Source organism: Arachis duranensis, chromosome 6 (assembly GCF_000817695.3).
Source record: "Arachis duranensis cultivar V14167 chromosome 6, aradu.V14167.gnm2.J7QH, whole genome shotgun sequence".
NCBI lineage: Eukaryota > Viridiplantae > Streptophyta > Magnoliopsida > Fabales > Fabaceae > Arachis > Arachis duranensis.
In genome coordinates, this window is record NC_029777.3 from 10,727,339 (window position 1) to 10,754,632 (window position 27,294).

The 27,294-nt window shown below is 33.6% G+C and overlaps 1 protein-coding gene across 1 annotated transcript; it reads left to right on the forward strand.

The window, feature by feature from the left end:
• The first annotated feature begins 20,687 nt into the window (after positions 1 to 20,687).
• On the forward strand, positions 20,688 to 25,485 carry LOC107492592 (ABC transporter G family member 15). The gene is made up of 9 exons (XM_016113630.3): positions 20,688 to 20,969; positions 22,779 to 22,858; positions 23,170 to 23,631; positions 23,724 to 23,843; positions 23,936 to 24,067; positions 24,145 to 24,423; positions 24,501 to 24,773; positions 24,877 to 24,984; positions 25,152 to 25,485. The coding sequence occupies exons 1-9, from the start codon at positions 20,705 to 20,707 to the stop codon at positions 25,386 to 25,388; spliced, it is 1,956 nt and encodes a 651-aa protein (XP_015969116.2). The 5' UTR covers positions 20,688 to 20,704; the 3' UTR covers positions 25,389 to 25,485.
• The last annotated feature ends 1,809 nt before the right edge of the window (positions 25,486 to 27,294 follow it).

Sequence of the window (27,294 nt, forward strand, 5' to 3'; positions counted from 1 at the left end):
GAAAACTCGATCTTTTCTTCCATACAACATAATGATTCTTAGTACAAACAGATTGGAAAACTCATAAATTCCATTCTTAGTTATCCCTTGAAGTAGATGATTCTTGGTATCCTTAAAGCAATGGTGAGGCCACAATTAAAAAAAGACCGAGTTACCAACTGTAAATTTAGAAATGCTTAAAAGATTTTGGGTTATTTGAGGCACAAGTAATAGATTGGTTAATTTAAAATAAAGAGCAGTATTTGAATTATAAAGAATAGAAGAACCAGAGTTAGAAATATTGATACCTTGACTATTACCTATATACAATTGATCTGATCCAATCTGATTCTCAACAGCTTGAAGAAGGTTATTAGGTTCAGCTGTCACATGGTGACTGGCTCCAGAATCAGGATACTATGCTGTATTTTGTGAGGATGATGATGATAGTGGTGCTGCCAAGAATGCCCTAGGTTGATGAAAGGATGGTAGAGGAGCTGGAGGGTGATATGGTTGAGCTGAATGTTGCATTAGGTAACTCAAATTGTTGGTCAAATCTGTAATAATAACTCTAAGCAGCATGTCCAGGGCGATTACAGATCTGACAAAACAAGCGAGTTGAGTTGGTAAATCTGCCACCTCTCATGAATATTCCTCCTCTTCTTCTGCCTCTAGAATGATTGAAGTTTCTTTGAAAATTCTGATCCGAAGAGATGAAAGATTGAGATAAATTGGCTAAAGGAATTGGTTGTGAAGGTTTCTAGAATCAATTTAGCATGTCTTTATATGCTACCAGGTATGATTCTGTTTCAACTACCATAAACTTACGCATTTTTGGCATGACAGTGCTAATGAAGCCTTGATATTCTTCAGTGACTCCATCAAGAATGGTATGAATATATTCATCTTCAGAGAACGGTACTTCTAAGGCAATTAATGAATCTACTAATTGTCTAATTTTTGTAAGATATTCAGTAGTGGTAGTAGTGAGTCTTACAGACTTTAATTGTGATCGAAGACTCTGAATTCTTGCCCTTGATGCCGTAAAGAATTCAAGAATAGTATCCCACATCTCATAGAAGAATTTGCAATGCACAATCTTATTTTTGAAGATTGTATCCATAGATGCCAATAGCCAGGTCATAAGAGATTTGTCCCAGAGTCTCCATTCTTTGAAGATTTCTAATTCAGTCTTTGTTGGCTTTGCTGGGTCTCCAGAATCTACCGTTTGAGTTGGGATATTCTCCTTCTTGAAGTGGTTTTCAAGATTCTGGTTTTCCACTATGATTATTGCAGTTTGTTTCCACGTTAGGAAGTTGTTGCCATTTAGCTTATCAGAGATAACTGGTAAACAATATTTGGAGTTGGAAGTGTTAGAAAGGATCATAGCCATGGTGTCAACCATTAGGCTCTAGATACCATGAAAAGGTTTCTGATAAGAAGTAGTAAGGTTGATGATGGAGAAAATAAAATTGTAGAGTGCAGAGAGAATAATAGATGAGAAGTAAATTGAGAGAAAATCAGAATGAGTCCCGCTAGGGAGACAATGAGGTATCTATACAATATGTACAATGGTTGTTTATTTAGCTCAATATGTATTAATAATGTAAATTAATTAAACATCATTATCCCTAATTTCTAGTTGCCTGTTCTGTTTTGTGATAATCTATTCCCAATTTACCCCAAATTCTTTCACATTAACCCTTTATCACCCACCGTTACCCTACCCCAAAAAACCCATTGTTTGTTCCGCAGAAAATTCCCCTTTTCCGCCGCCCCGCCGTGTGCGCAGCAACCTGCATCCCACAACTCTGTTTCTATGCGATGTGTAGCCTCTGTTTCTGCCGAACGGAACTGTCGCACTCCGCCTCCTTGCGCCAACGCCCTCGCCGGAAGAACCTCCATCACTCCTCACGCAGCCAAACATTCGTGACCTGCAACTGTCAATGCCGCCAACATGAGTTACAGCACCGAACCCCCCGCGCTCGCGTCATCCCAACGCCAGCTTGCTGCCTGGGTCTTGTTGAATTACTTGAAGAATAAACATCCACGAAAATTGAGAAAGTGAACATCCAAAATCATACAAACATGAACATCCAATGTGAACGTGTATAAATAACAACATAATTACTTTATACAACGACTAGCTACCAACAAAATAACCGTGTAAAAAAATATTTTGAAACCGTGATAGTCAGATAAATCATAACCAGCAATCATCATCTACAACTAACCACCCAAGAATAACCATCCACGTTCACAGAGAAAGTGAATATCCAGCAACGGGAAGAAGGCACAAACTGGCTGCAACGGAGGCGCTGGACGTCCAGATTACTGTGGTGCCGCGAGCTCGACTCACACAATATGCGCGTCCTTTCTACGTACGGTGGCCTGTGTGGACAACGGCGCCAGTCAGAAGAGTGTCGGCGCGATGTTCGACGGCGGCTGGTAACCGTGGTGGCACTGTACCGGACGACGCCAGTCGGAAGAGTGTCGGCATGATGTCTGACGACGGATGGTAACCGTGGCGGCACTGTACCGACTTTTGCTTCGAAGAGAGAGTGAGGTAATCATAATTTGATTCCATAACTGACAGAAATCATGATTTGTTTCAAATTTTAAATTAGAAACTACTCAAAATTAATTAATTACCTCTAATTTAATTCTAATTTCAATTTAACTCTATTGTACACATTGTATAAAATATACATTGACTCCTCATATTTTTTCGATCAGAATTAACTATCATGTATTAAAACTAACTTCTTTATGTACAAGGCATTATTTTTTATGGATGCATAAAGACATATTATGTAACTGAATTTTGTAACAGAATTTCAATTTTTTACTAAATTACACATAGTTAACCAAAATCTACAGTTTCTTGATCTTGATCCTTGACAATATTAGCAAGTATTTTTAAATTATTTATATAAATAAGGTCAATATAATGAAGATTAAATAATAAAAATAAATAAATTTTAATCGTAATAGCATTTAAAAAATCAGTTCTAAATTTAATTTAGACAAAAAAAATTATATATAGTAGGATAAAAGTAAATATTTTATAAATTGTATGAAGAATAATAAAAATATAAAATAAAATTAATAAAAAATGTAAAATATAAAAGAAAAAAATATTATTATTACCTTTTAATTGAAAGGAATGAAGGACATACAAAACCTACAAAATAAAAATACTAAATATAGTTTAGTAGAATGAATTAAAAATTAAAATTAGTATAAAAAATTGAATAAAATACTTCAAACAACTTTATATAAATTAAAGAATAATGTTAGAAAATAAAAAATTATAAAATATAAAAAAATAAATGAAAAAATAAAACACAATATTATTTAAACATTTTAAAAAGTGAAAGAAAATAAAAGAATCATCTAAAAAAATAAAAAATATAAAAAAGTTAAACAATAAATAAAAACTTAAAATCATATGTAAGCAAATTAAAATTATTTATTTTGAAACTTCCAAGATAATGAATTAATAATTAACTAAAGGACTGTCCCCACCTGTTTATAACTTTATAGATATATACACTATGTTAAGTTTACACTAAAATTAATACATTATAATGAATGGTTTACAAACGAAATAAAGTGAATGGTGGCAGTCTGTACGATGTCTAAACTTATATTAGTGGTGATGGATCAAAACAACCAATTAAATTTGAGTTGGAGCAAGCATTCTATCAAGGCAAGTATATTGCCACCATCACTAAGAAGCTCAAGAAAGAATAACGCTATCCATAAATTAGGATATTGAATCCTGATGAATCCACTAGTAATTACTTGTCATCTAATGTATTCAGTTTGTATTATTGCATAGAAATAATTGCTTCTTATTATAAAGAAAGCGCATTATACTCACTGGTGTGTTTTTCTATTTGTACCATTAATAAAAATTTGTATTTATTAAATTTATATTTATTTTGAATGAAAACAAGTTTATTTTGCAATGAAAAAATCTAAAAAAAAAATTATTTTACTTTACTGATGGATTTACAGACAGATTTTTTGTCTGTATTTAGAATTTGGGATGATTTTCCAAGGTTCTAAATACAGACAGAAAATTCATCGAAAAATTCGTCTGTAATTACAGACGAAAAATCTGTCTGTAATTACCGACAGAAAATCCGTCGAAAAATCCGTCTATAATTATCGACGAAAAATCCGTCGAAAAATACGTCTGTAATTACCGACGAAAAATCCGTCGGGAAGTTCGACGTTTCAGGAAAATGGATGAAAAATTTACAGAAAAAAATTCATCGGTAACTGGTAAAAATTCGTCGGTAATTTTCCGACGAAAAAAAATCCGTCGGTAAATAATTTTCGACGAGACTTTTATAAAGGGATAAAATCCATTGGTAGTTTCGTTGGTAACCGAAAATCCATCTATAATAAAGAGTAAATCTATTTATAAATTTGTCTATATTAATCTATTTTCTAGTTGAAAATATATATCCCATCAACTTTATCAACCACAAGATAATCAACGTGAATAATTTTAAGATACTGGTGGTAAGTTTTATATATAGTTTTTAAACATTAAATTCCGATTGATTGTGTACTTTTTTATCATATAAAAATATATATATATATATTGATGTAAAATAAAACCATATTAAAATGTCTTAACGTACACATAGTATACCTCATAAGAAGGCCAGACGTACGCTAATATACAATTATATAAGTTTAATTATAATTACATTACTTAGAATTAAAATATTTTACCGAAAAAGAAAAATTAAAGCCGTAGTTTAAGATGGAAAAGGTGCGACTTAGTTTAAAAGTAGATAATGTATTAATTAAGACTGTTGGTTAATAACTTAATACAAAAATGAAAAATGTCACGTAGCATGGTTAAGCTTGACTTAATATCCTTCCTAACTACTATATTACATGTATAAAAAAATTTTACAACTTCAGTTATTTGTATAAAATATATATTAAAAATAAATTAAATAATATATATATTTTATAAAAATACATTATAATTAATTTAATAATTATTTTTGATGGGCATGCACATCATATTATTTTATGGCCCGTATGCAGTTGGGATATCTATGTTTATCAACAAGGGAGATTTTATGGTGCTTATAGTTAAAAAAAGCATAGAATGCTGACTATATGTGTCATGAGAAGAAGAGTGACACGTAATTTTGTATGTTTGTTTCTCTTTCATACTGTCACCTTTACACACATAGTCACAGTCACACACACAATTTTCCATTTTTTATTATGAGCTAAATTACAGCATAATATTTTAATTAATTTTTTAAAAGATGAAATTTATTTTTGATAATGAACTGAATTTATTTAATTTTTAGACTTTTAATTGAACTTATAATAATTGATATTTTATAGACCAAAGCTTGATTGAAATCATATATAATAAATATATATAATTTCTTGAAACTTAAAAAAATATATATATAACTCCTTCCGTAGAGTAAAAAAAAGATATACGACAACGACGCTGACCTTTTTAAATGTAGTTTTTTATAATTAATATCCCATGACACATCAAAATAGAAAAAAATATATTCTTAAAAAATTAACAATAATTTTATAAATCCCATAACATTGGTTATTATAAAAACTTCATTTCATAATATTCGCAAAAGCTACTAATCAGTTTATTTAATATTTTAATCTAATTTATTATTTTATCTCTATTTTTATTCTTAATTATTTATATAGTTTAACTAAGTTACTAATCATAATTGTAGATTTGTTAGTTAGGTTGGTGGAGTTCGTTAATACAGAAATAAGTTTTTTGAATTAAGAAAAATAAAATAAATAATTAAAAATTGAGAAAAAAATTTATTACTAATAATAATGTATAGAATAAACTAAGTGAGAGTAACAGTAATTTTATTTTTGACAAAATTAGAAGTTATGAGAATATGATATCTTCTTGTCTTTAAGAATTTGAATAAAAAGTTATATTTAGTATATAAAAAATATTATTACATATTAAAATTAATTATTATGTATTTAATCATAAATACATGTATTGTATGTTTAATTAATTTTTAAATTATTTTAAAAAATGATTACATTAAAAATCATCTAAAAATAAATCAATTTTTTTGAAAAATAAGTTACAGATTGAAAATATGAGAAGTGATAATTCCACTTCTATTTGTTGATAATGTCACTCTATATATAACTTGGTAAAAAAAATATCAACTATTATAAGTATAGTTAGTAGTCTAAAAATTAAATAGATTCGGCCACTACCAAAAATGAATTCCAATTTTTCAAAAATTAATCAAAATATTAAACTGTAATTTAGCTCATAATAAGAAATGAAAATTGCGTGTGTGATGATAACTGTATGTATAAAGCTAATAGTGTGAGGTAGAGAGAAGCACATCAAGCCACGTATCACTCTTCTTCTCTTGACACATATAATCAGTATAGTATACTTTTTTCAGCTGTAAACACCATAGAATTTTCCTATCAACAAACTATTAAATATGGCTTTCAATATTGAAAGAGGCTTTGCCTAACTGCTCGTGCATGACAACACTTCTAATTTTGCATAGAGCATATATAATTTTTTTTAAATTTATTAAAAATTTTAAAAATATTTTTAAAATTTATTTTATTTTATTCTTATTCCAAAAATATTTTATTTATATCAAATATATTTCTGACGGATTATTTTTAAAAAATTTAGGACCAATTCAACAACAAATTTACAAAAACAATTATCAACATAAATAAGTTAAAAAAAATTATCATGTATTTTTGTCGGATTAGTTCTAAATTTTTAAAAAATTTAGTTGTCAGTAATATATTTGACGTAAATCGAAATTTTTTAATGCAAAATTAAAACAAAAGTTTAAGAATGTTTTTAAAGTTTTTGATAAATTTCAAAAATAATAAATATGCTTTACCCTTTAATTTTTAAAGTTCAAGTATTCATATGATTTTTTATTTTTCTAGGTAAACTCCTTTTATCGTGTCGAAAAAAATTATGGAGATGCTGCTCTCACATTTTTTTTAAAGTAAACCCTTAAATTATCAGCATTTACTTTAACGATAAATTTATGGTTTAATTCTTCAATTAATCTTTATAATTTTACCAAATTTTTAATTAAGTCTTTATATTTATATATATATATATATATTCAATTGGATCTTTATAACATATAAAATTTTGTTAATATAATTTTAACATTTTTATCACGGTATAATAATTTAATTGAAAAAAATATAAGAACTGTTCATACCCTGACTCAACACTAAGGCCCAGGTCCAAATGAAAGGTCCAATCCAAAGATTGGTCCTCACTTGACACCGACCTTCTCTCAGGAAGTCGGATCTAACCATGACTTGCTCTAAGAAAGTCGGAGGTGAAGATTAGCTGGCAGATAACCCTTATTCAAATAAGTAACTCCCCCTAAAATCTCTCAGCCTACTTCCAGGAGCCATATCTCAACTTTCCTAAAATAAAGGGACGGTTATCCTCCTTAAAAGGTGGAACTACTCCAACGGTGGTTATTGGATCACCACTATAAATACACTGACACCCCTCAGGTATCTCTAAATTCCAATATTCTCCAAACTTGCTTAGACCCTTGCTGACTTAGGCAATGGAGTACCTTTGCAGGTACCACCCCTCATTCAAGCGATTGGGCCAACCTAACAAGTCCAGCCCACCTATCTCCGGTTACCCATTATAACATTGGCGCCGTTGTCGGGGACCCGAGAGATCAACGAGTAAATGACGGACGATTCACCCCAAGATGGCCACGTAGCGTCTGATTCTGAGCAAGAGAACCTAAACATTGGAAACAACAATGATGACATCAACGCTCACCAAGGGGTAACAAATCAACATAAAGAAGGTACTTCAGGATTGAAAAATCCGAAAACGAACACCTCTAAAGGGCGCGAGTCAGGAAAGGAAGGACAACCCCATGCAGCGGATTTCATGGGGTTGTTCCACAGCCATCAAGGGCGTTTGAAACAATTGGAGCAAGAGCTGGAACGACAGCGAGAGACAGAAAAAAATTTGAGGAGCGAGATAGAGTGACGAAAAGAGTTAGAAGAAAAGTTCTTGAGGCTGGAATCTACTCTAAAAAGTCAAAGCTCCCGCAGCGATCGAGAAGATTTTCACTTGGGGGGAGAGGACTTATTTAGCGAGGACATAATGAGGGCAAAAGTTCCAAGGAACTTCAAAAGCCCTGATACGGACCTCTACGATGGAACCACCGATCTAAAGCAACATTTAAGCAACTTTAAAAGTCGGATGTACCTGGCCGACGCTTTCGATGCTACTCGCTGCAAAGCTTTTCCGACCACTTTGACGAAAGCAGCGATGAAGTGGTTCGACAGTCTTCCCCTTAGGTCAGTTACAAGTTTTGACGACCTCTCATGAAAGTTCTTGATGCGATTCTCCATCCAGAAGGACAAAGTAAAACACGCACCGAGCCTCTTGGGTGTGAAACAGGAGGTCGGGGAACCTTTAAGAGACTACATGGAAAGGTTCAATAAAGCGTGCTTGGAGATTCAAGACTTGCCCACAGAGGCAGTAATTATGGGCCTAGTAAATGGACTCCGGGAAGGTCCCTTCTCCCAGTCCATATCGAAAAGGCACCCAACCTCTTTGAGTGATGTACAGAAAAGAGCTGATAAGTACATCAACATAGAGAAAAATGCCAGACTGCGAGAGCCGAACTGGCGACCTGGGCACTCTCACTCATCGAAGGAGAAAGAAAGAGAGCCCAAGAAAAAAGAGGAAGCCGGCCCTGAAAGGCCTAGGAGATATTACTCCTATACTCCTCTAAGAGTTTCCCTAGTTGATGTATACAGGAAAATTTGCCTTACTGAAAGGCTACCACCCCCTAGGCCCATCAAAAACAAAAGGGGAGGGGGGAGTCGTGGCGACTACTGTGAATATCATAAGATATATGGTTACTCGACGAATGATTGTTACGACATTAAAAATGTAATAGAAAAGCCGGCCAGAGAAGGTCAGCTTGATAGATATCTCATGGAAAGGTTGGACCATCATGGGAAAAGGAAGTGAGACGACAAGGACCGAAGAGATCCACCGCCACAGGCCCCGGAAAGGCATATACATATGATCTCGGGGGGATTCGGTAGAGGCAGCCTCACAAAGTCGTCTCGCAAGAGACACCTGAAGGAAGTCTACCAGGTCGGGAGCGAGGTTCCCGACCTCCCAACCATCTCATTCACCAAAGAAGATGGGCAAGGGATCATCCTTGGACATGATGATCCAGTGGTGATAACCATGGTCCTTGCCAACCCCCATCTTCACAGAACCCTGGTAGATCAAGGGAGCTCGGCTGACATCCTTTTCAAGCCAGCGTTTGATAAGCTGGGATTGGATGAAAAGGAGTTAAGAGCTTATCCTAATACCCTGTATGGACTGGGGGATACACCAATAAAACTACTAGGATTCATACCCCTCCACACGACTTTTGGAAAAGGGAAAAAATCTAAAACTCTGAGCATCGACTTCATAGTCGTCGACGTGGGGTCAGCCTACATTGCTTTAATCGGCATGACTATCCTAAATCGGCTCAGAGCAGTGGTGTCCACCCCTCATCTTTGCATGAAATTCCCAACACCAGAGGGAATAGCAACCATTCGGGGAGATCAAAAATTGGCAAGAAAATGCTATAATGAAAGCTTGAACCTGAGAGAAAAGGGCAAAGAAGTTCACACCATAGAGCTTGGCGGAGTCAGAGCTAAAGAAGAGCTGCGGCCGCAACCAGGGGGAAAAACTGAGGAATTTATCGGAGAAGAGGAAGAAAAAAACACCAACATAGGAGCTAGCCTAAAGGGAGACCTAAAACAGAGGCTGATAAAGCTCCTATAAGATAATTCCGACATCTTCGCCTGGAAGGCCTCCGACATGCCAGGGATAGATCCCGAACTGTCGCACAAGCTATCAATGTACCCCGGTTCGCGACCCGTTCAGCAAAGAAGAAGGAAGCTTGGACCTGAGCAAGCTCAAGTAGTGGAAGAACAAGTGCAAGCCCTCCTAGAAGCCGGCTTCATCAAAGAGATCAAATATCCGGCGTGGCTGGCAAATGTGGTGCTAGTCAAAAAACAAAACAGCAAGTGGAGGATATGCGTCGATTACACTGACCTGAATAAAGCGTGTCCCAAAGACCTATATCCACTACCAAGCATCACTACCCTAGTAGACTTCAACTCAGGGTATCGATATTTGTCATTTATGGATGCATACTCGGGATACAATCAAATTCCGATGTACAAGCCGGATCAAGAGAAAACCTCATTCATCACGCCTAGGGCAAATTATTGCTATGTGGTTATGCCTTTTGGGTTAAAAAATGCTGGAGCCACATACTAAAGGCTGATGAATAAGGTGTTTGCTCCTCACCTTGAAAATTTAATGGAAGTCTACGTAGACGATATGCTAGTAAAAACCAAGGTGGAGATCGACTTCTTGGGCCTTGGCTGACCTTTCGCAAGTTTTCAACACATAAGGATGCATGGGATGAGACTAAATCCCACAAAATTCACCTTTGCGGTAGAGGTAGAAAAATTTCTGGGATTCATGCTTACACAAAGGGGACTCGAAGCTAATCCCAACAAGTGTAAAGCAATACTAGAAATAAAAAGCCCGACTTGCTTAAAAGAGGTCCACCAACTGAACGGCCGACTTGCCACCCTCTCCAGGTTCTTGGCAGGATCAACATTGAGATCTCTACCACTCTTCTCTCTACTAAGAAAAGGATGCCAGTTCGAATGGACTCCTGAGTGCGAAGAAGTATTCCAGGAATTCAAAAGGTTTTTAAGCAAACCTCCCATCCTGACCCGACCTAAAGTCGGGGAGGAACTCGTCCTATATTTGTTCGTAACAGACAAAGCTGTAGCATCAGCTTTAATACGGGAAGACGAGGTCGGGCAGCATCCTGTATTTTTCACCAGTAAAGTCTTACAAGGCCCTGAATTAAGGTATAAAAAACTGGAGAAGTTTGCATATGCCTTAATAGTAGCCTCTCGAAGGTTACGGCCTTATTTTCAAGCTCATACCATAAAGGTTTGAACAAACCAACCCATGAAGTAAATCCTCCAAAAGACGGATATTACAGGTAGAATGGTTCAATGGGCAATAGAGCTATCCGAGTTTGACTTACAGTACAAAACTCGGACTGCAATCAAAGCCCAATGCCTCACCAACTTCGTAGCAGAATATGCAGGAGATCAAGAGGAAAAATCCACTGCATGGGAATTATATGTAGACGGATCCTCAAACAAAATGGGAAGCGGTGCAGACATAATATTAGTCAACCAAAGGGGAATGCAAATAGAAGTCTCCCTCAAGTTTGACTTTCCATCTTCTAACAATCAGGCAGAATATGAAGCCTTGATTGCAGGATTAAAGCTGGCAGAAGAAGTCGGTGCAACAAAGTAGAGATATTCAGTGACTCTCAGGTGGTGACCTCCCAAATAAATGGAGAGTATCAGGCTAAAGACCCCAATATGAAAAGATACTTGGATAAAATCTTGGAGCATCTTAGGCGCTTTGCAGAAACCGAGATCAAGCATATAACTCGGGATCTCAATAGCAGAGCAGACTTCCTCTCTAAGCTAACAAGTACTAAGCCAAGGGGGAATAACAGAAGCCTGATCCAAGAAACTCTCTAAAAACCCTATGTAGCAAAAACAAAGGTCAAACAAGATATCCTTGAAGTCTCTGGATTAGACCTCAGATGAATGAACCCTCTAATCGAATACCTAAAATTCGACATTCTACCCAAGGAGGAAAAAAAGGCCAAGAAAATCTGGAGGGAAGCACAAAACTATACTTTGGTGAAAAATATTCTCTATAAAAGGGGAATATCAACACCATTATTAAAATGCGTCCCGACATCAAGGACAACAGAAGTCTTAAAAGAGGTCCACAATGGTATCTGCGGGAATCATCTCGGACCTAGGTCGTTAGCCAGGAAGGTCATCCGATCCGGGTTCTACTGGCCGACCTTGCAGAAATATGCCATAGAATTCGTGAAAAAGTGCCAACCATGCCAAATGCATGCAAACTTCCACGTCGCTCCCCCCGAGGAGCTCTTAGTATAACTTCTCCATGGCCTTTCACAAAATAGGGATTGGACTTGTTAGGACCATTTCCCCAAGCGCCTGGACAAGTAAAATACTTAATAGTGGGGGGTGGACTACTTCACGAAGTGGATAGAAGCAGAACCATTGGCCACCATCACCGCCCAAAGAAGTCGTAAGTTTCTCTACAAAAACATTATCACAAGGTATGGAGTACCTCACTCCATCACCACTGATAATGGCACTCAGTTCACCGACTCAACCTTTAGAAACCTAGTAGCCAATATGAAGATCAAGCATCAGTTTACCTCGATAGAACATCCACAAGCTAATGGGTAAGCTGAGGAAGCCAACAAAGTCATACTGATAGGGTTGAAGAAAAGGTTACAAGATGCAAAGGGAGCTTGGGCAGAAGAACTCCCACAAGTACTATGGGCTTATCGGACTACACCTCAGTCTGCCACAGGAGAAACACCCTTCCGACTTGCTTACGGCGTAGAAGCCATGATACCAGTTGAAATCAACAAGCAAAGTCCAAGGGTGAGCTTCTACGACGAGGTTGGAAACATACAGGGGCACAAAGAAGAACTTGAACTTCTCCCTGAAGTCTGAAAACAAGCCCAGATAAGAGAAGCAACATTGAAACAAAGAATGACAAACAGATATAACAAAAAAAGTCATTCGAAGAAGTTTTACCCCAGACGACCTGGTTTTGATTAGAAATGACATTGGAGTCAACAAATCTGGGGATGGAAAGCTCGCTGCTAATTGGAAAGGACCATAAAAAATTAGTGAGGTCTTAGGAAAGGGCTATTATAAGGTGACCGACTTAAATGGCACCGAGCTACCTAGGTCGTGGCATGTTTGTAATATGAAAAGCTACTATAGCTAAGAGCAAACTCCACTCCCTGATGTACTCTTTTCCCAACTTCATGATTTTTTCCCAAAGAAAGGGTTTTCCTAAAGGGGAGATTTTTAACGAGGCATTAAAGTGGGGGCTAAGGGGGAACAAATTGTCAAAACCCTTAGTAGCAAAATAATACCATCGCAAATAAATAAAGATCTTTTTTCCATATCTCTTTATGAAATTCCCTTTTATGTTATTATCGCTTTCTCTACGAAACGCGCCGACTTAAACTCGACAAAACGTGAAAATCTCATGAACCGACCTAGATGGTCGTCAGGATGAAACGATGAGGTACAAGTCGGTGTAAAGAGGTTATAAAAGTAGATCATGAAAAACTCGAAAATTAACCGACTTATAAGTGAAAAGAGACAAGAAAACCTATCAAAAGGCCAAAGCTGTCCCAAGTCTTTGAGAAAATTCAAAATAACTTAAACAAAGGGCAGCTAGCCAAGATAAAAGATTTTCAAAAAATAAAGATAAAAAAGTTTTCAAAACCTAAACAGAAAGCATGCACGCAATAAAAATATCCTAAACCCTTATCAAAAAAAGAGTATTTTTAAATATTTTGTTTACGGCCACAAAGGGCCAAGAAGTGTTAAGAGTAAGCCACCACAGAAGTAAAAAAATTAATAGTTCAAAAAACAAGGGACCCACAAGCCGGGCTCCAATAGCCAAATCTCAATTAAGCAGGAAGATTAGTATCACCGGAAGGAAGGTCACCACCACCACCAAAAGGATCCACGAGGAGAGAAGTTGGAGCAGCACCAGGAGAGGACGGAGCAGGCTGGTCAGGATCTTGAGGGGGAACTCCAGAGGAACTCGGCACGTCTCCCTGAGGAGGGGATTCCACTATCCTTTGTCCCCTCGTCTTCAAGTCAGAGTCAGTCGCAGGTCGGGGAGGAGAGACAATGGCACCATCCACTACGATCTTGTCAGGATCTAACAGAGAGAGGTCCAAGTCGGGAGCGATAACTCCGACTTGTTCCTTAAAGATCCTCCATGCCTCCTCCGCGCCCTCAGTGATCGAATCTTCCAAATCCTAGAAAGCATCTCGACATCCAGAGAGCTCCTTCTTCAGATCCAGATTCTCCCCAAAGAGCCTAATGTAATTCTACTCTGCCTTCTCCTTAAGGCCCTCTGCCATGACGCATTGGCCCATCAACTTCTTCTCCCTCTTCTGAAGCCGATCCCTCTCCTCCTTTAACTTGGTAACCTCCTCTTTTAACCTCTTATCCTCTTTCTGATATAATAAAATCCTCCCCTCGAGCTCCTCAACCTTTTGGGTAGAACCCAAAGAGTTAAGGAGAATCTGTTCAAAAATATCCAAGAGTTTTGTACACACCCCAACCGCCCGAACACTCCCCTGAACTATAACATTCAGATGGTTCCAAACCATAGCATCCTCCATACTGATTGATGTATGGGGAAAATATGGTTCAAGGCAAATTGAGGACCATCGAATGTAGCCCTGAAAGAAGAGCCAGAAGTTTTTCGCTTCTTCTTCTCGGGCTCAGGGGAAGATCGGGGCGGAGGGGGAGGAGAAGGAAGAGAAGAGGTAGAAGAAGAAGATACCATGATAGGACGAAAAGAAATCCCCAAGTTATGAAGAGGAGGAGGAGGGGGAGGAGGAGAAGGAAGAGTGCCAGCAGCCCTTGCTGCGTCCACCCGCGCCCGAGATCTCTTCCTGGCATCTTGGACTTTTTGATAAGAAGAGGCAGAAGCTTTCTTCACCATTTCTGAAAAAGAAGAAGGCAAAGAATCAATTCACAAAGAAATCGGAAATACTAAAAGATCCCAAAGTCCGAAGCAATCAAAACAAGTTGGAGAAATCCAAAAAATGACAAAGTCTACCTATTTGGGTCCGAACAAAATTCGAAGACCCTTGGAGAAATTTCTTTGTATCCAAATAAGGGTCCTCCCCCAAACTTCTCGGAGGAACCCCACAACAGCTTCTTCGACCTCATCTAAGTTGTCCAAACCATACTTTTCCACAAGAGAAGCCTCCAACGAGTGTAAAGGAAAGCGAGGAGCAGAATTTTCATCCAGAAAAAAGGGATGGTGACCCTCTATGGCTTGAACTTTAAAAAAGAAGTTTTTGAAGTCATGGAAGGATTCATCAAAGAAGGTAAAAACTCTCCGACCTTGGATGGCCCAGAAAGATACCAACTGTTGTTTATAATTTTTCCCACTGAAGGGCTTGGTCATATGAAAAAGAAAGAAGAAAATCTTCAAAGAAGTCAGAAAATCTAATTCACGGCTGATAAGTTGATAAATTTTCATAAAACCTCAGGAATTGGGGTGAAGCTGGGTGGGAGTGACTCGGCAATGCGACAACACAGAGATTTCAAAATCAGAAAATGGCAGAAGAACCCCCAAACGGGTAAACAGACAATCATACATAAAAATGGAAGGAGGGTCAGTGTCAGCGGCTTTCCCAAAACAAACCCGGTCTTCGGGATCGAGGCAACCAATTCATACTTGGGTTCGTCCTCATCAAGAACACAGATTCTATGGTGAGTACGGAGATCAGTAATATAATCGGTGTCTACAAAAGGTTTTTCCCCAAGGACTGTGACATCCACCCATTGGGAAAGAGACTCTAGGGAAGACATCTTTTTTCTAAGAAAGATGACGAAACCTACAAAGAAAAAGGGAATGGATTAAAAACAGGGTCTCTAAAAAAGCCTAAGGCATGCACTACAATAAATAGAGCCACTAGGCCTACAGTCAGACGCATCATAAACACTCCCCTAAAACAAAATATGCAAAACGAAAGCATTTCATAAAAGAGGAGATGAAAAAAACTGACCTTTACTTCCGATAGAATCAGGCGCGACAACAAACACTCAAAAAAGGAAAAAGCTTTCTTTCGAATGAAGAACGTAAGTGCGAAAGTTTTCAAAAATGAAACAAAGTAAGAGAGGGAAAGTATTTATAAACATGCTAGGGCATAATGGTAAAGTCAAAATGGTCATTAAAGAGATGCGTCGTTACCAATGTAACTGCTCCCCACCTGTGAATACGCAAACTCCTAACAGACGCGACGTTTGATTAAATGCAACTGTTGAGAAACTTTAAATAACGTCGGTTGCGAAAAAATACGTCGGTTCCTCATCATGTCGGCTACGAGCCCGAGTTAAAATACTCGAGTCCAACTCCTAAAGAAAAAGAGATTATACTCGAGTAAGGGCACTGTTCATACCCTGGTCCAACACTAAAGCCCAGGTCCAAATGAAAGGCCCAATCCAAAGATTGGCCCTCACTCGACACCGAACTTCTCTCAGGAAGTCGGATCTAACCATGACTTGCTCCAAGGAAGTCAGAGGTGAAGATTAGCTGGCAGATAACCCTTATTCAAATAAGTAAGTGCCCCTAAAATCTCTCAACCAACTTCCAGGAGCCATATCTCAACTTCACTAAAATAAAGGGACGGTTATCCTCCTTAAAAAGTGGAACTACTCCAACGGTGGTTATTGGATCACTACTATAAATACACTGACGCCCCTCAGGTATCTCTAAGTTCCAATATTCTCCAAACTTGCTTAAACCCTTGCTCGCTTAGGTATCGGAGTGTCTTTGCAGGTACTACCCCCATTCACTCATACGCACACAAGTCAGACGGAGGCGTCCAGACGCGAATCCGGTCAGATGATCACCTCCTTCAAGTGATTGGGCCAACCTAACAAGTCCAGCCCACCTATCTCCAGCTACCCATCATAACAAGAACTTAATTTAAAATTTGATAAAACTATAGGTGCATCGACGTAGTAATTAAATCTATATTTTTTTAAATGTTGGAAATGGAGATGATTTTTAATATATGTAATAAAAATGATATGTTGTTTTCGTAATTAATTTGTGGGTAAATCACTAAAATAAACCAAGTGGCTTCCAAAATTATCCAGATCCCCCAAAACAAAAATCCCTTCTTGAATGTTCTAAGATATATTTCTATATAAATCGAATTTAATAAATTCGATTTAGGGGAACTAGTACTAAATCGAATCAAATAGATTCGAATTGCATGCAAGCTGAGAAAGGCCATAAATCGAAATAACAAGCTTCGAACTAGATATCCCCATAAATCGAAACAAATCGATTCAATTTCATGAATGCTTGTAATTAAATCGAACAAAATGATTTCAATTTAGGAATGAGAAGCTTAGCCCATGGTAAATCGAAGCCAATGGTTTCGATTTAGTGGTTTCTGTAAATCGAAACCCATAGATTCGACTTACACTGCATCCAAAGTAGTTCGAATCCAATGGATTCGATTTATGCTCATTGACACTATATACAAATCGAATTTCATTCATTCGAACTAATAACAAAACGAACCCCACACCAAATCTCACCACCCCAGAGCCGAGATTTTCGGAAAGCCGCCAAAGAAAGATCGAAGCTGGAGACATGGAAGACGACCCGAATCGTCTATATCGGCTAGATGGAGTCACGCATATTGTTGGTGCCATTCATCTCGAAGTTAGTGAAAAAGTTTCCTTTTTTAAGCATACGATAGTTATTCTAGTAATGTTAACATATATCGTGTGGTAGTTGATTAGAGTCTATAATTAGGGATCAAGACTTAAAATAATTTTTTAATATAAATGTATGGTATAGACTAGTAAGTTATTAGGCGGTTAGATTTTGATAAGTTGAGATGATACCTAAGAAAGTTGTTTTGGAATGTAAGATATATAAGATTTGAAGGTCTTATTCTAATGTGCAACGAGACTTGGTTAATGAGTAGCGATAGAAAAGAATGTCTTGATTTCTTTGATTTAGATAGTTATGACTAGAGATGTTAGGAAATGTTAGATTTTTTAAGTTAGTTAATAAATTTTTGTATTCTCAGTGTAAACGTGTAAGACTAAATGCTTTTTTTTATCTTTTGGAATTTGTTCATGACTTATTTAAGGTTTTGTGTTTGGTGCGATTAATAAAATTTGGGCGTTATTGTAACCAAGTTTTAAAAGTAAGATCACGCCATGTTTATCATTTTCATGTTTTTCATTTGTTGAAGATTGTATTGTGACCGTTACGACGACAATGGTGTAGAACTTGCAAGTCTTCGTCACTGCCAATAACAAATGAATCATACTTCACATCATGGCGTAACACGGATATCGAGATTCTATAGAACAATTTTTCCATCCGTTTGACGCCAAGCAAACCTAATTTCTGGAGTATAGTATCCTTAAACTCAGCAAAACTCGTAGAATGTTTGAGAAAAATACTCAACGGATCCTTATCAGTAAACTTAATACCTGATCGCGTTTTTTTCTTAATGGATCCTCTATAGTGCACAAAAGTTACAAAACTCTCATCATTAGCCATTGTGAACCTCACTATTATGAAAATTTCACATTCACCTCACATTTATAGACATCAATCCTGTATAAATCGAATTAAATGGATTCGATTTAATCACATTATAACAAACACTAAATCGAATCTATTTTGTTCGAATTACCTTATTGGTCTCGTATTCTTGTAAATCGAAATCATTTGGTTTGATTTACATGCATTCATAAATCGAATCGATTTATTTCGATTTATGGAGGTATCTAGTTCGAAGTTTGTTGTTTCGATTTATGGTTTTTCTCAGCTTACATGCAATTCGAATCTACTTGATTCGATTTAGTATTAGTTCCTCTAAATTGAATTTATTAAATTCAATTTATATAGAAATATGTCACAGCATATTCTGAAAAGAATTTTGATTTTAAAAAATCTGGATAATTTTGAGAGCCACTTAATTTATTTTAGTGATTTACCCTTAATTTATTGTCTTTTTTTAGTGACTCTATTGAGTAGTTACTATTTAATTGTCCTCGAAGACAATATCAAAAGAATGGCTAATTATTTTTAAAAATTATTTTTTCGTCTCTTTTTTCTTATTCATTATTCCATATTTAGTAAAAGACTTTAATCTCGAACAAATCTTAATTGTCAAATGAATCCATAGTGTGTTGAAAACACATTTTTTTAATGGTTTTTATTTGATTTAAAATGAATTAAATTAGATATGAATTATTGTGTTTAGAATTAATTATGTAAAAAATAAATTGATTAAATTTAAAATTTAATATAATAATTTGATTTTATATTTTAATTTTTTATTTATTATATAATTTTTCATCATCATCAATAATCATCACTGTTCTGTTATCGTTGGATCATTGTCACTGTCTCTTTTTATTTGGTTGTCTACGATAATCTTCAACCCAATAGATTAAGGATTATTCCGTTGCGAATCTTATATTCATTTATGGGTTTGTTATTAGTCAATTGATTGATGCATGCATAAAGCGAAATTCAAAATTCCAACAATTACTTAAGTAGACGAGTAAACTGACCATTTGACCAAACTAAATTGGTTCACTGTCACCGTCTCTAATCACTACTAGAATGCCACTGGACCTTTACCACATCTGTTTTTTTTCAAAAATTAATTTTTTTATATTAATACATAAAAAATGAAAAATTTAAATTTAGTTATAATATAAATTTATGAACTTTACAAATAAATTCAATTCTTATTTTTTATCCATTTTAAACAAATAATTTGATTTTGGAATCAATTCAATTTCAATTTTATTGTATTCTAAACACGCCACAATATTTTATTCTGTTAGTAGTTCAGTCGCTATTAATATTTAATAAAAAAATAAAAACTACAAAAATTTAAAATTCTCAAATTAATCATTTTATATATATGAACAAATAATTTAATAAGAAGAACTTAAATAATTTAATAATTAAAATTTGTTAAGAAATAAAACTGACGTGAAGTGTTTCTAAAAAAATTAAGTCTGTTGAGAACTTTAAGTTAGGTATATATCAATTTAAGTTCTTTGGCTATATATGCTTGGCTCTAATTGATTGTAAGTTTTGACTTTTCTCTGTTGTCGGTTCAATACTAATTTGGTTGAGAACTTTTCTTCTTAAATCATGTTTGTATATGAAAACAAAAATATGTTAAATGTGCTCCATCAAATTAAATAGCAGTATTATCGTATTTTCATCACTTTCTTCGATTATTCAATGCTTGTTAGGTTCTTGTCATCTTGTCATAGAATTTATTATGGATATATATATATTAAAATACAAAATATGTATTAAAAATAAATTAAAAAACATATTTAATTTATATATAAATACAGTGACTAATTTAATAGTTAGTTTTTAGTATTCACGTAACATTTTAAAAAAATAATGTTTGTAATCTCGTAGATTCGGTGTTTTACTTATATATATTGCACCTATTAATAATTTAATTGTGGTTTAAAATTTTTTATTTTTTATTGTTTTGCTTTTTCAAACTTAAATTTAAGAAATATACAAATTGAATATCAATTTAAACATGCGTGTTCATGTAATACTTCATTTAACTGATAGCCTGTCAAAATATATCCTATTATAATTTAGGGTAAAATACAAAACTATCACTAGCTTTTAATTTGCTAAAATAACATTTAACTTGATCAGTTTTATGTTAATATCTATTATTTTCAATTTCCAAAATAGCTAGTTAAATAAAATTCGAGAAATGTGATTATTGTGCAAAAGGAACTCATTCAATTCTTCTTTAGCCAAGTGTCCAAAAGTTCAAACTTTATCTTAGATATTTAAAAAAAAAAAACTTAAAATTTTGGACTAGGAAGAAATTAATGTTAAATATGTAGACAGCTGTATATATAAACATAACATAAAGACAAGATGTGTACATGCATGTTGCCTGTTATTATGGCTCCAACAACAATGGAGTTGCATGATGGTGGTGCAATCATGGAGAGTGATAATAATATTAGAGAAGTGTGCTTGGTTTGGGAGAATTTGGAAGTGGAAGTAGTAAGCAGTTATAGTAGTGAAAGAAGGAAGAAAGTGTTAAATGGAATAAGTGGATATGCTGAACCAAACAGAATCATGGCTCTAATTGGTCCTTCTGGTGCTGGCAAATCCACTTTCCTTGATGCTCTTGCTGGTATTTACTCATTTATAATTATTTATTGGTGAAAACTCAGGTGCACTCAACTTTACGTGAAATTAATAATTGATAGATATTAGACAATTTAACTAATTTAACTAAACTTTTATCTATTTTTGCTTATCAATTGCGCCTGAATTTCCACCTCATTTATATGCTTTACATAATCATTTTGCTTTCAGCCATCACTTCTAACCATGATTCATTTGTTATCTTTTTCTGATCAACCATCTTTGATATATATATATATACAATCAATCACCAAATTTATTACTTATTATTTATATTAAAATACGTAACATTTTTTATATACACATAATATTTTTGTATGTCTAGTATATTTTGTTCATAGTATATATGGTTTGTAATCCATCACACTCTTATTACATATATAGATTAATCTACAGGAACTTTTTTATTTTTTTAATATATGGGTTTTTTTTTGGTAAAAGTAAAAAATATTGAATTTTTTTAGAGTTTTACTGTAATATAAAAGCTGATATAAGGAAAATTTAGAGCAATTTCTGAATTTTTTTTAAATTAAAAAATCAATGGATGCGATTTCTAATTGTTAAAAAAATAAAAAGATAAGTGGATGTGTGCAATTTTTTATTTAAAAAATATTAAATAATGAAACTAGATGCAATTTCTAATTTTCTTTAAAACAATAAATAATAAAAATCGATGGGTATGACTTTTATTTTTATTTCTAATTTTCATATTCATGCATCATATTAAAAATAATTTTTGTTAATTTATTATATATAGAAAAATAATTAGTGTATATTTTTTTTCCTTAAAATACCTTTTATTATATGTATAATCTATAAAAAAATATTTTGTTAAGTCTAAGAATTGAATCCACCATCTTTTAGTTTTAGTATATATTATACTTAGAATTTAATTTTGATACACTGATAATATAAAATATTTTATATAATCTTTTAATTATATCTATTATTTTGAATGACCATTCACACCATCAATACAAAAAAGTAATTATTTTCGCCAACGTCAAAATATGCAGTTAAATGCACATAAAAAACTACTCTATACATTAACATTACATCAAAATTAATAGACACATTAATAATTATTAATACACTAATATAATTAACTAACACTAATTTTGACCAAAAAATAAATCTCTCCCTGACTAATTATTGATATCGGTAATTTTGATAATAATCCAAAATTATCTTATTTAAAATGCGTGTCAATTTAAAGACATTTTGCGTCATCTGTTATTATTGAATTTTCTGGCAAAAATATGAATTCAATGATAATATTCAAACTCGATAATATTGTACATTGAACCGTTACAGAATCCGATAATAATATTTATCGTAAAATTTAACGGTAAATCTGAAGATAATTACCGCTTTTTAGTAGCGCAGCAACCTAAAAAATATATGTTTTTTATTCATAAAAATCTATTTTTATTCTCTGTCACTCAAATTTGTAATTTTATTTGTTCACCAAAAACAGACACAATCTAATATTATGTGTGTGTGTTTTTGTCATTGTAATTTTATTTGAATTTGGCAAAAAAAATAGGAAGATATATTGAATATTGATGGTATGTTCTCTATGTATTATTTCTTTTTAAAAAAGAATTTCTTATACTCTCTTTGAATGTGGATTTCTCAAGCATATGAGAAACAAGACTTATTCCATCACTTGATGTTAATAATTAAATTAATTATTTTTTTAAGAAAAAAAAGCTTAAAAGTTTCCAAATTCTCTCCCTTTTTTTTTTCTTATAAGTTCTTTTTAAAAATCACATTAATTCCCCCTTTGATTCAGGAAGGCTTGGCGGCAATGTTAGAATCACTGGAAATGTAACACTGAATGGGACTAAGACAATTACAAGCTGCAAAAACATTGTAAGTTTCAAAACAATAACAATACATATATAGTGTCTAAAGAAAATATCTAACTACAGATGTCAAATCCACATTTATAATTGTATCACAATATTTCATAAACATTAGAAATCTATTGTTGATATTATTCTCTTGCACAGAAATATAAAATGCTTGTACAAAAATTTTGTATTGATTGCACAAAAATGTACATGCAAATAACTCTACATAAATTTCAGCTATGAAACTATACCCAACCACTTAGTATGTATTTGAATGGGCATTTATCAAATTGAAGTTTGAATGAAGGTGATTTTATAATGTATCTGCAGAATTATGTAACTCAAGAAGACTATTTCCTGGGAACTCTAACAGTGAGGGAAACACTAACATATGCTGCTCATCTGAGACTTGCTGCAAACAAGAGCAAAGATGAGATTGACAAGGTTGTAGTCAAGACGCTCGATGAAATGGGTCTTAAAGAATGTGCAGAGAGCAGGCTTGGGAATTGGCATTCAAGAGGAATAAGTAAAGGAGAGAAGAGAAGACTCAGCATTGGCATTGAAATCTTAACTCAGCCTCATATACTGTTGCTTGATGAACCTACCAGTGGATTGGATAGTGCTGCTGCTTTCTTTGTCATTTCATCTCTCACAAGCATAGCACATAATGGAAGAATAGTATTATGCTCCATTCACCAACTTAGCAGTGAAGTCTTCAATCTCTTTGATGATTTGGTGCTCCTTGCAGCAGGTGAAACTGTCTATTTTGGAGAAAGAACTAATGCTATTAAGGTGGGTGGAGAAAAGTTAGACTCTTTTTTATTTTCTAACTACTTATTTCGTCCTATTTTATTTTCTAACTAGATTCTATTCTTCCAATTCAGTTCTTTGCTGATGCAGGGTTTCCTTGTCCAACAAGAAAGAATCCTCCGGAGCACTTCCTTCGATGCGTTAGTCCAGAGTTTGATAATGTTCTAAGTCTAATGCGGTCCAAAAATGTCAATGTTAGTACATAAAAGATTATCTTGTAGTAATTGTTTCAATGTTTTTAGACTTTTCTTAAAATGCTTTTGTTGCTTGTGTGTTTTATGTTTAGGATACCCCATCATCATGGAATTCTTTAGTGAATATGACTACAGAGGAGACCAAATGGAATCTGATAAACAGTTTCAAGAATTCCATGCATTCAGCAAATGTGAGAGAAAAAATCAGAGAAATCAAACTAAGAGTAAGTCAGTTTATAAGATAACATTCCTCTATTCTTTGTATTTCATTTTTCATTAAATTCAATTCAATATGTTGCAGAAAGAACCTGTTATTGACAGAGCATATGATACTAGCACATTGAAGCAGCTATGTACTTTGACTCACAGATCATTCCTTAACATGACTAGAGACATCGGTTACTACTGGTTAAGGATCTTGTTCTACATCTTAGTATCAGTGTGTGCTGGTTTTCTTTATCTAAATGTAGGAACAAGTAATAATGCAATCTTGCCAAGAAGCAAGTGTGATGGATTCATCTATGGCTTTATGACCTTCCTTTGCATTGGTGGAATGCCCTTCTTCCTTGAGGAGTTAAAGGTACACAAATCTCAAATCATGCCAATGGATTATGGAAACAAAAAGAGTCTCACTTCCTTCATGATTTTGAATACTAGGTGTTCGAAGGCGAAAGGTTCGGGAGGCATTATGGCGAGGCCATTTACGTGTTGTCGAGTTTCATGTCATCACTCCCTTTTGTTGTTGCCATTTCCCTGACTTCAGGAACAATACTTTACCACATGGTGAATTTTCACCCTGGATTCTCTCATTACTGCTACTTTTGCATAAACCTCTTCTGCAGCATTTCTGTCACAGAAGGCTCCATGCTTGTGGTTGCAGCACTAGTCTCCAACCAATTGCTAGCTATTGTAACTGCAGCTGGTGTAACTGTAAGCATTTCATTTCTAGACGAGTAAACTGACCACTCGACCAGCTTAAGTTGGTTTTGATCCATCTTAATTAGTATCATATACAGTTTGATTTTTCAAATAGGTACTCATGTTGATGCCATCAAATGTATCCAGAAGGATAACAGACATTCCTAACTTCTTCTGGCGCTATCCAATGTCCTACATCAGTTATATTGCATGGTCCATAGAGGTATCAATGTTCATACTCATATTATACATCATCAAGCATCTCATACTAGTCGATGTGCAACCTGGGGCATCCCATAATCCACAAGTCCCTAACACATTCACACATATATATATCATGGTAATGCATGATTGATATATTAACACATGTATCTTTATTGTGAGAATCAGGGTCAATACAAGAATGACTTCGTTGGACTTGAATTTGAACCACTGATACCTGGGGATAGGAAGATAAAAGGTGAGGTGATACTTAAGGAAATACTTGGGATCCAAACAGATTATTCAAAGTGGTGGGATGTTGGAGTTCTGGTTTTGTTGTTAATATCTTATAGAGTGCTCTTTTACTTGGCTCTTAAGCATAGGGAGAGAGCTTCATCAATATTTCGCACCAGAATGAGTGAATGACTCTCCTTCACATTTTACTCAAATACCCTCACCTCACATAATTAAGGATAAACGCTTTATATTTTTATCTTACTAAGTAAAACCTCACTTGTATTTATCTTCCTATAAAGTTAATAATTAAAAATTATTATATGACAATTTAATTATATATATATATATATATCAATTTATTTAATAATTTTTAACTATCAATTTTACATAAAAATAAATATATTTAAGTATTCATTTTTTATCATTTTTTGATTCTCATTCCTATATCATAGTTAAATAACTTGGAATTCTACACATAAATTGTCTTATTCTTCGACTTAGAAAATTAATTTTACACTTTTCATTTTATTTATAACTAGAATGATATTGAGATGCAAGGAGTTTTGCCTGGAGAAATAGAGAAAACATATATCACAAGTGAAAATCTAAGAAAATACCACATGAATATTTACGGATTTCTAACAACTAAAATAACTGAAACTAATAAGATAGCAATTACGACCAAGAAGTTATAAGTAGATAATCTATAACGAAAAATCAATCTTTTTTTTATTGAAATTTTTTGTTGACACGGACAAAGTCAAAGAAAACCTCTGAAATTATTAGGAATCCACTTATGTAATAAAGTTGATCCCCTACTCTAAGAAATTATTAGGAATCCACTTATGTAATAAAGTTGATCCCTTACCCTAAGATTTTGAGCAGCGGTGTAGTATCACGTCCGATTTTGAAAGGGGACAAGTTTAGGTGAGTAGTATTTTTTACCAACCCCATTTTTTCTGCTTTTTCATTGGGACTAGTTTTTGTTTGTATATCTTTATGTATCTTTCAATTGAGAAAAGCTATCGACCTGAAACAAAGAAAAAAAAAAGTTTATCTATTTGATTTAGTTATTCAGTTAAACCAATGATTCGTTATTGGAGTAGATAGCAACAACTATTTTATCTGGAAAAAACTGTGTATAATACAAGAAAGTAAATTAATTATACTATATAATATATTTTTATATTGTTTAGAGATTGATTAGATAATACGTATACTAATGTTAAATTTAAAGTATTTTATATTAAAATTATTTTGTAAAATATTTATTTAATAATTATAATCCTATATAATTATTCAACAAAAATATAATGCAAATTGGATATAAATTATTGTTTTTAGAAATTTGAATTCATTTATTTTTAAAAAAGACATAATTTTTTTATATTGGAGTTGTATAAATCTATATCTTTATTGTCTTCATTGTTTACAAATAATTAAAGGAAAAAGTTAGAAAAAAATGAATTCAATTGAAAATACCAAAAATATATAAATTATGAATTAATTTTATAATTATAATGTATTTAAATGTACTTAATACAGAGATATTGTGCCAAATTTAAACTTGGAGCAGTTTTTAATTATTTATATGAGAGATTAAGACATGAAATAATAATAATAAAAGTTATATGCAATATGATTCGTAAATAAACCAAATAATGTAATAGTAAGAATCTTATACAATATGTATAAATAAACTAAATAATGTGAAATTTAAATAAAGTGCTAATATGATATTATTAAAAAAAAGTAAAATAACTAAAATTTATTATATAAAAAATTAACATAAACTTTTATAGATTATAAATAAAAATTGATTGTGTAATGTAAAACTTGGAAATTGTACAAGCTTAATTTTATCGAGGGTACGGTGAGGTAGCAATCGAAGTAATTTGACACTTATATTAACAATAAACTTATTAACTGCGGTGCATCGCAAGGTACTATCGGTAAAATTCTGTAATAAATATAGGATGATTAATATAAGTTGTATCTTATTATTTTTTTTAAAGCTAAAGTTGATTAAAATATTTTAACAACTCATATGTAAAAATTTATTTAAATGAAAAAGATATTGACACAATTTATATTT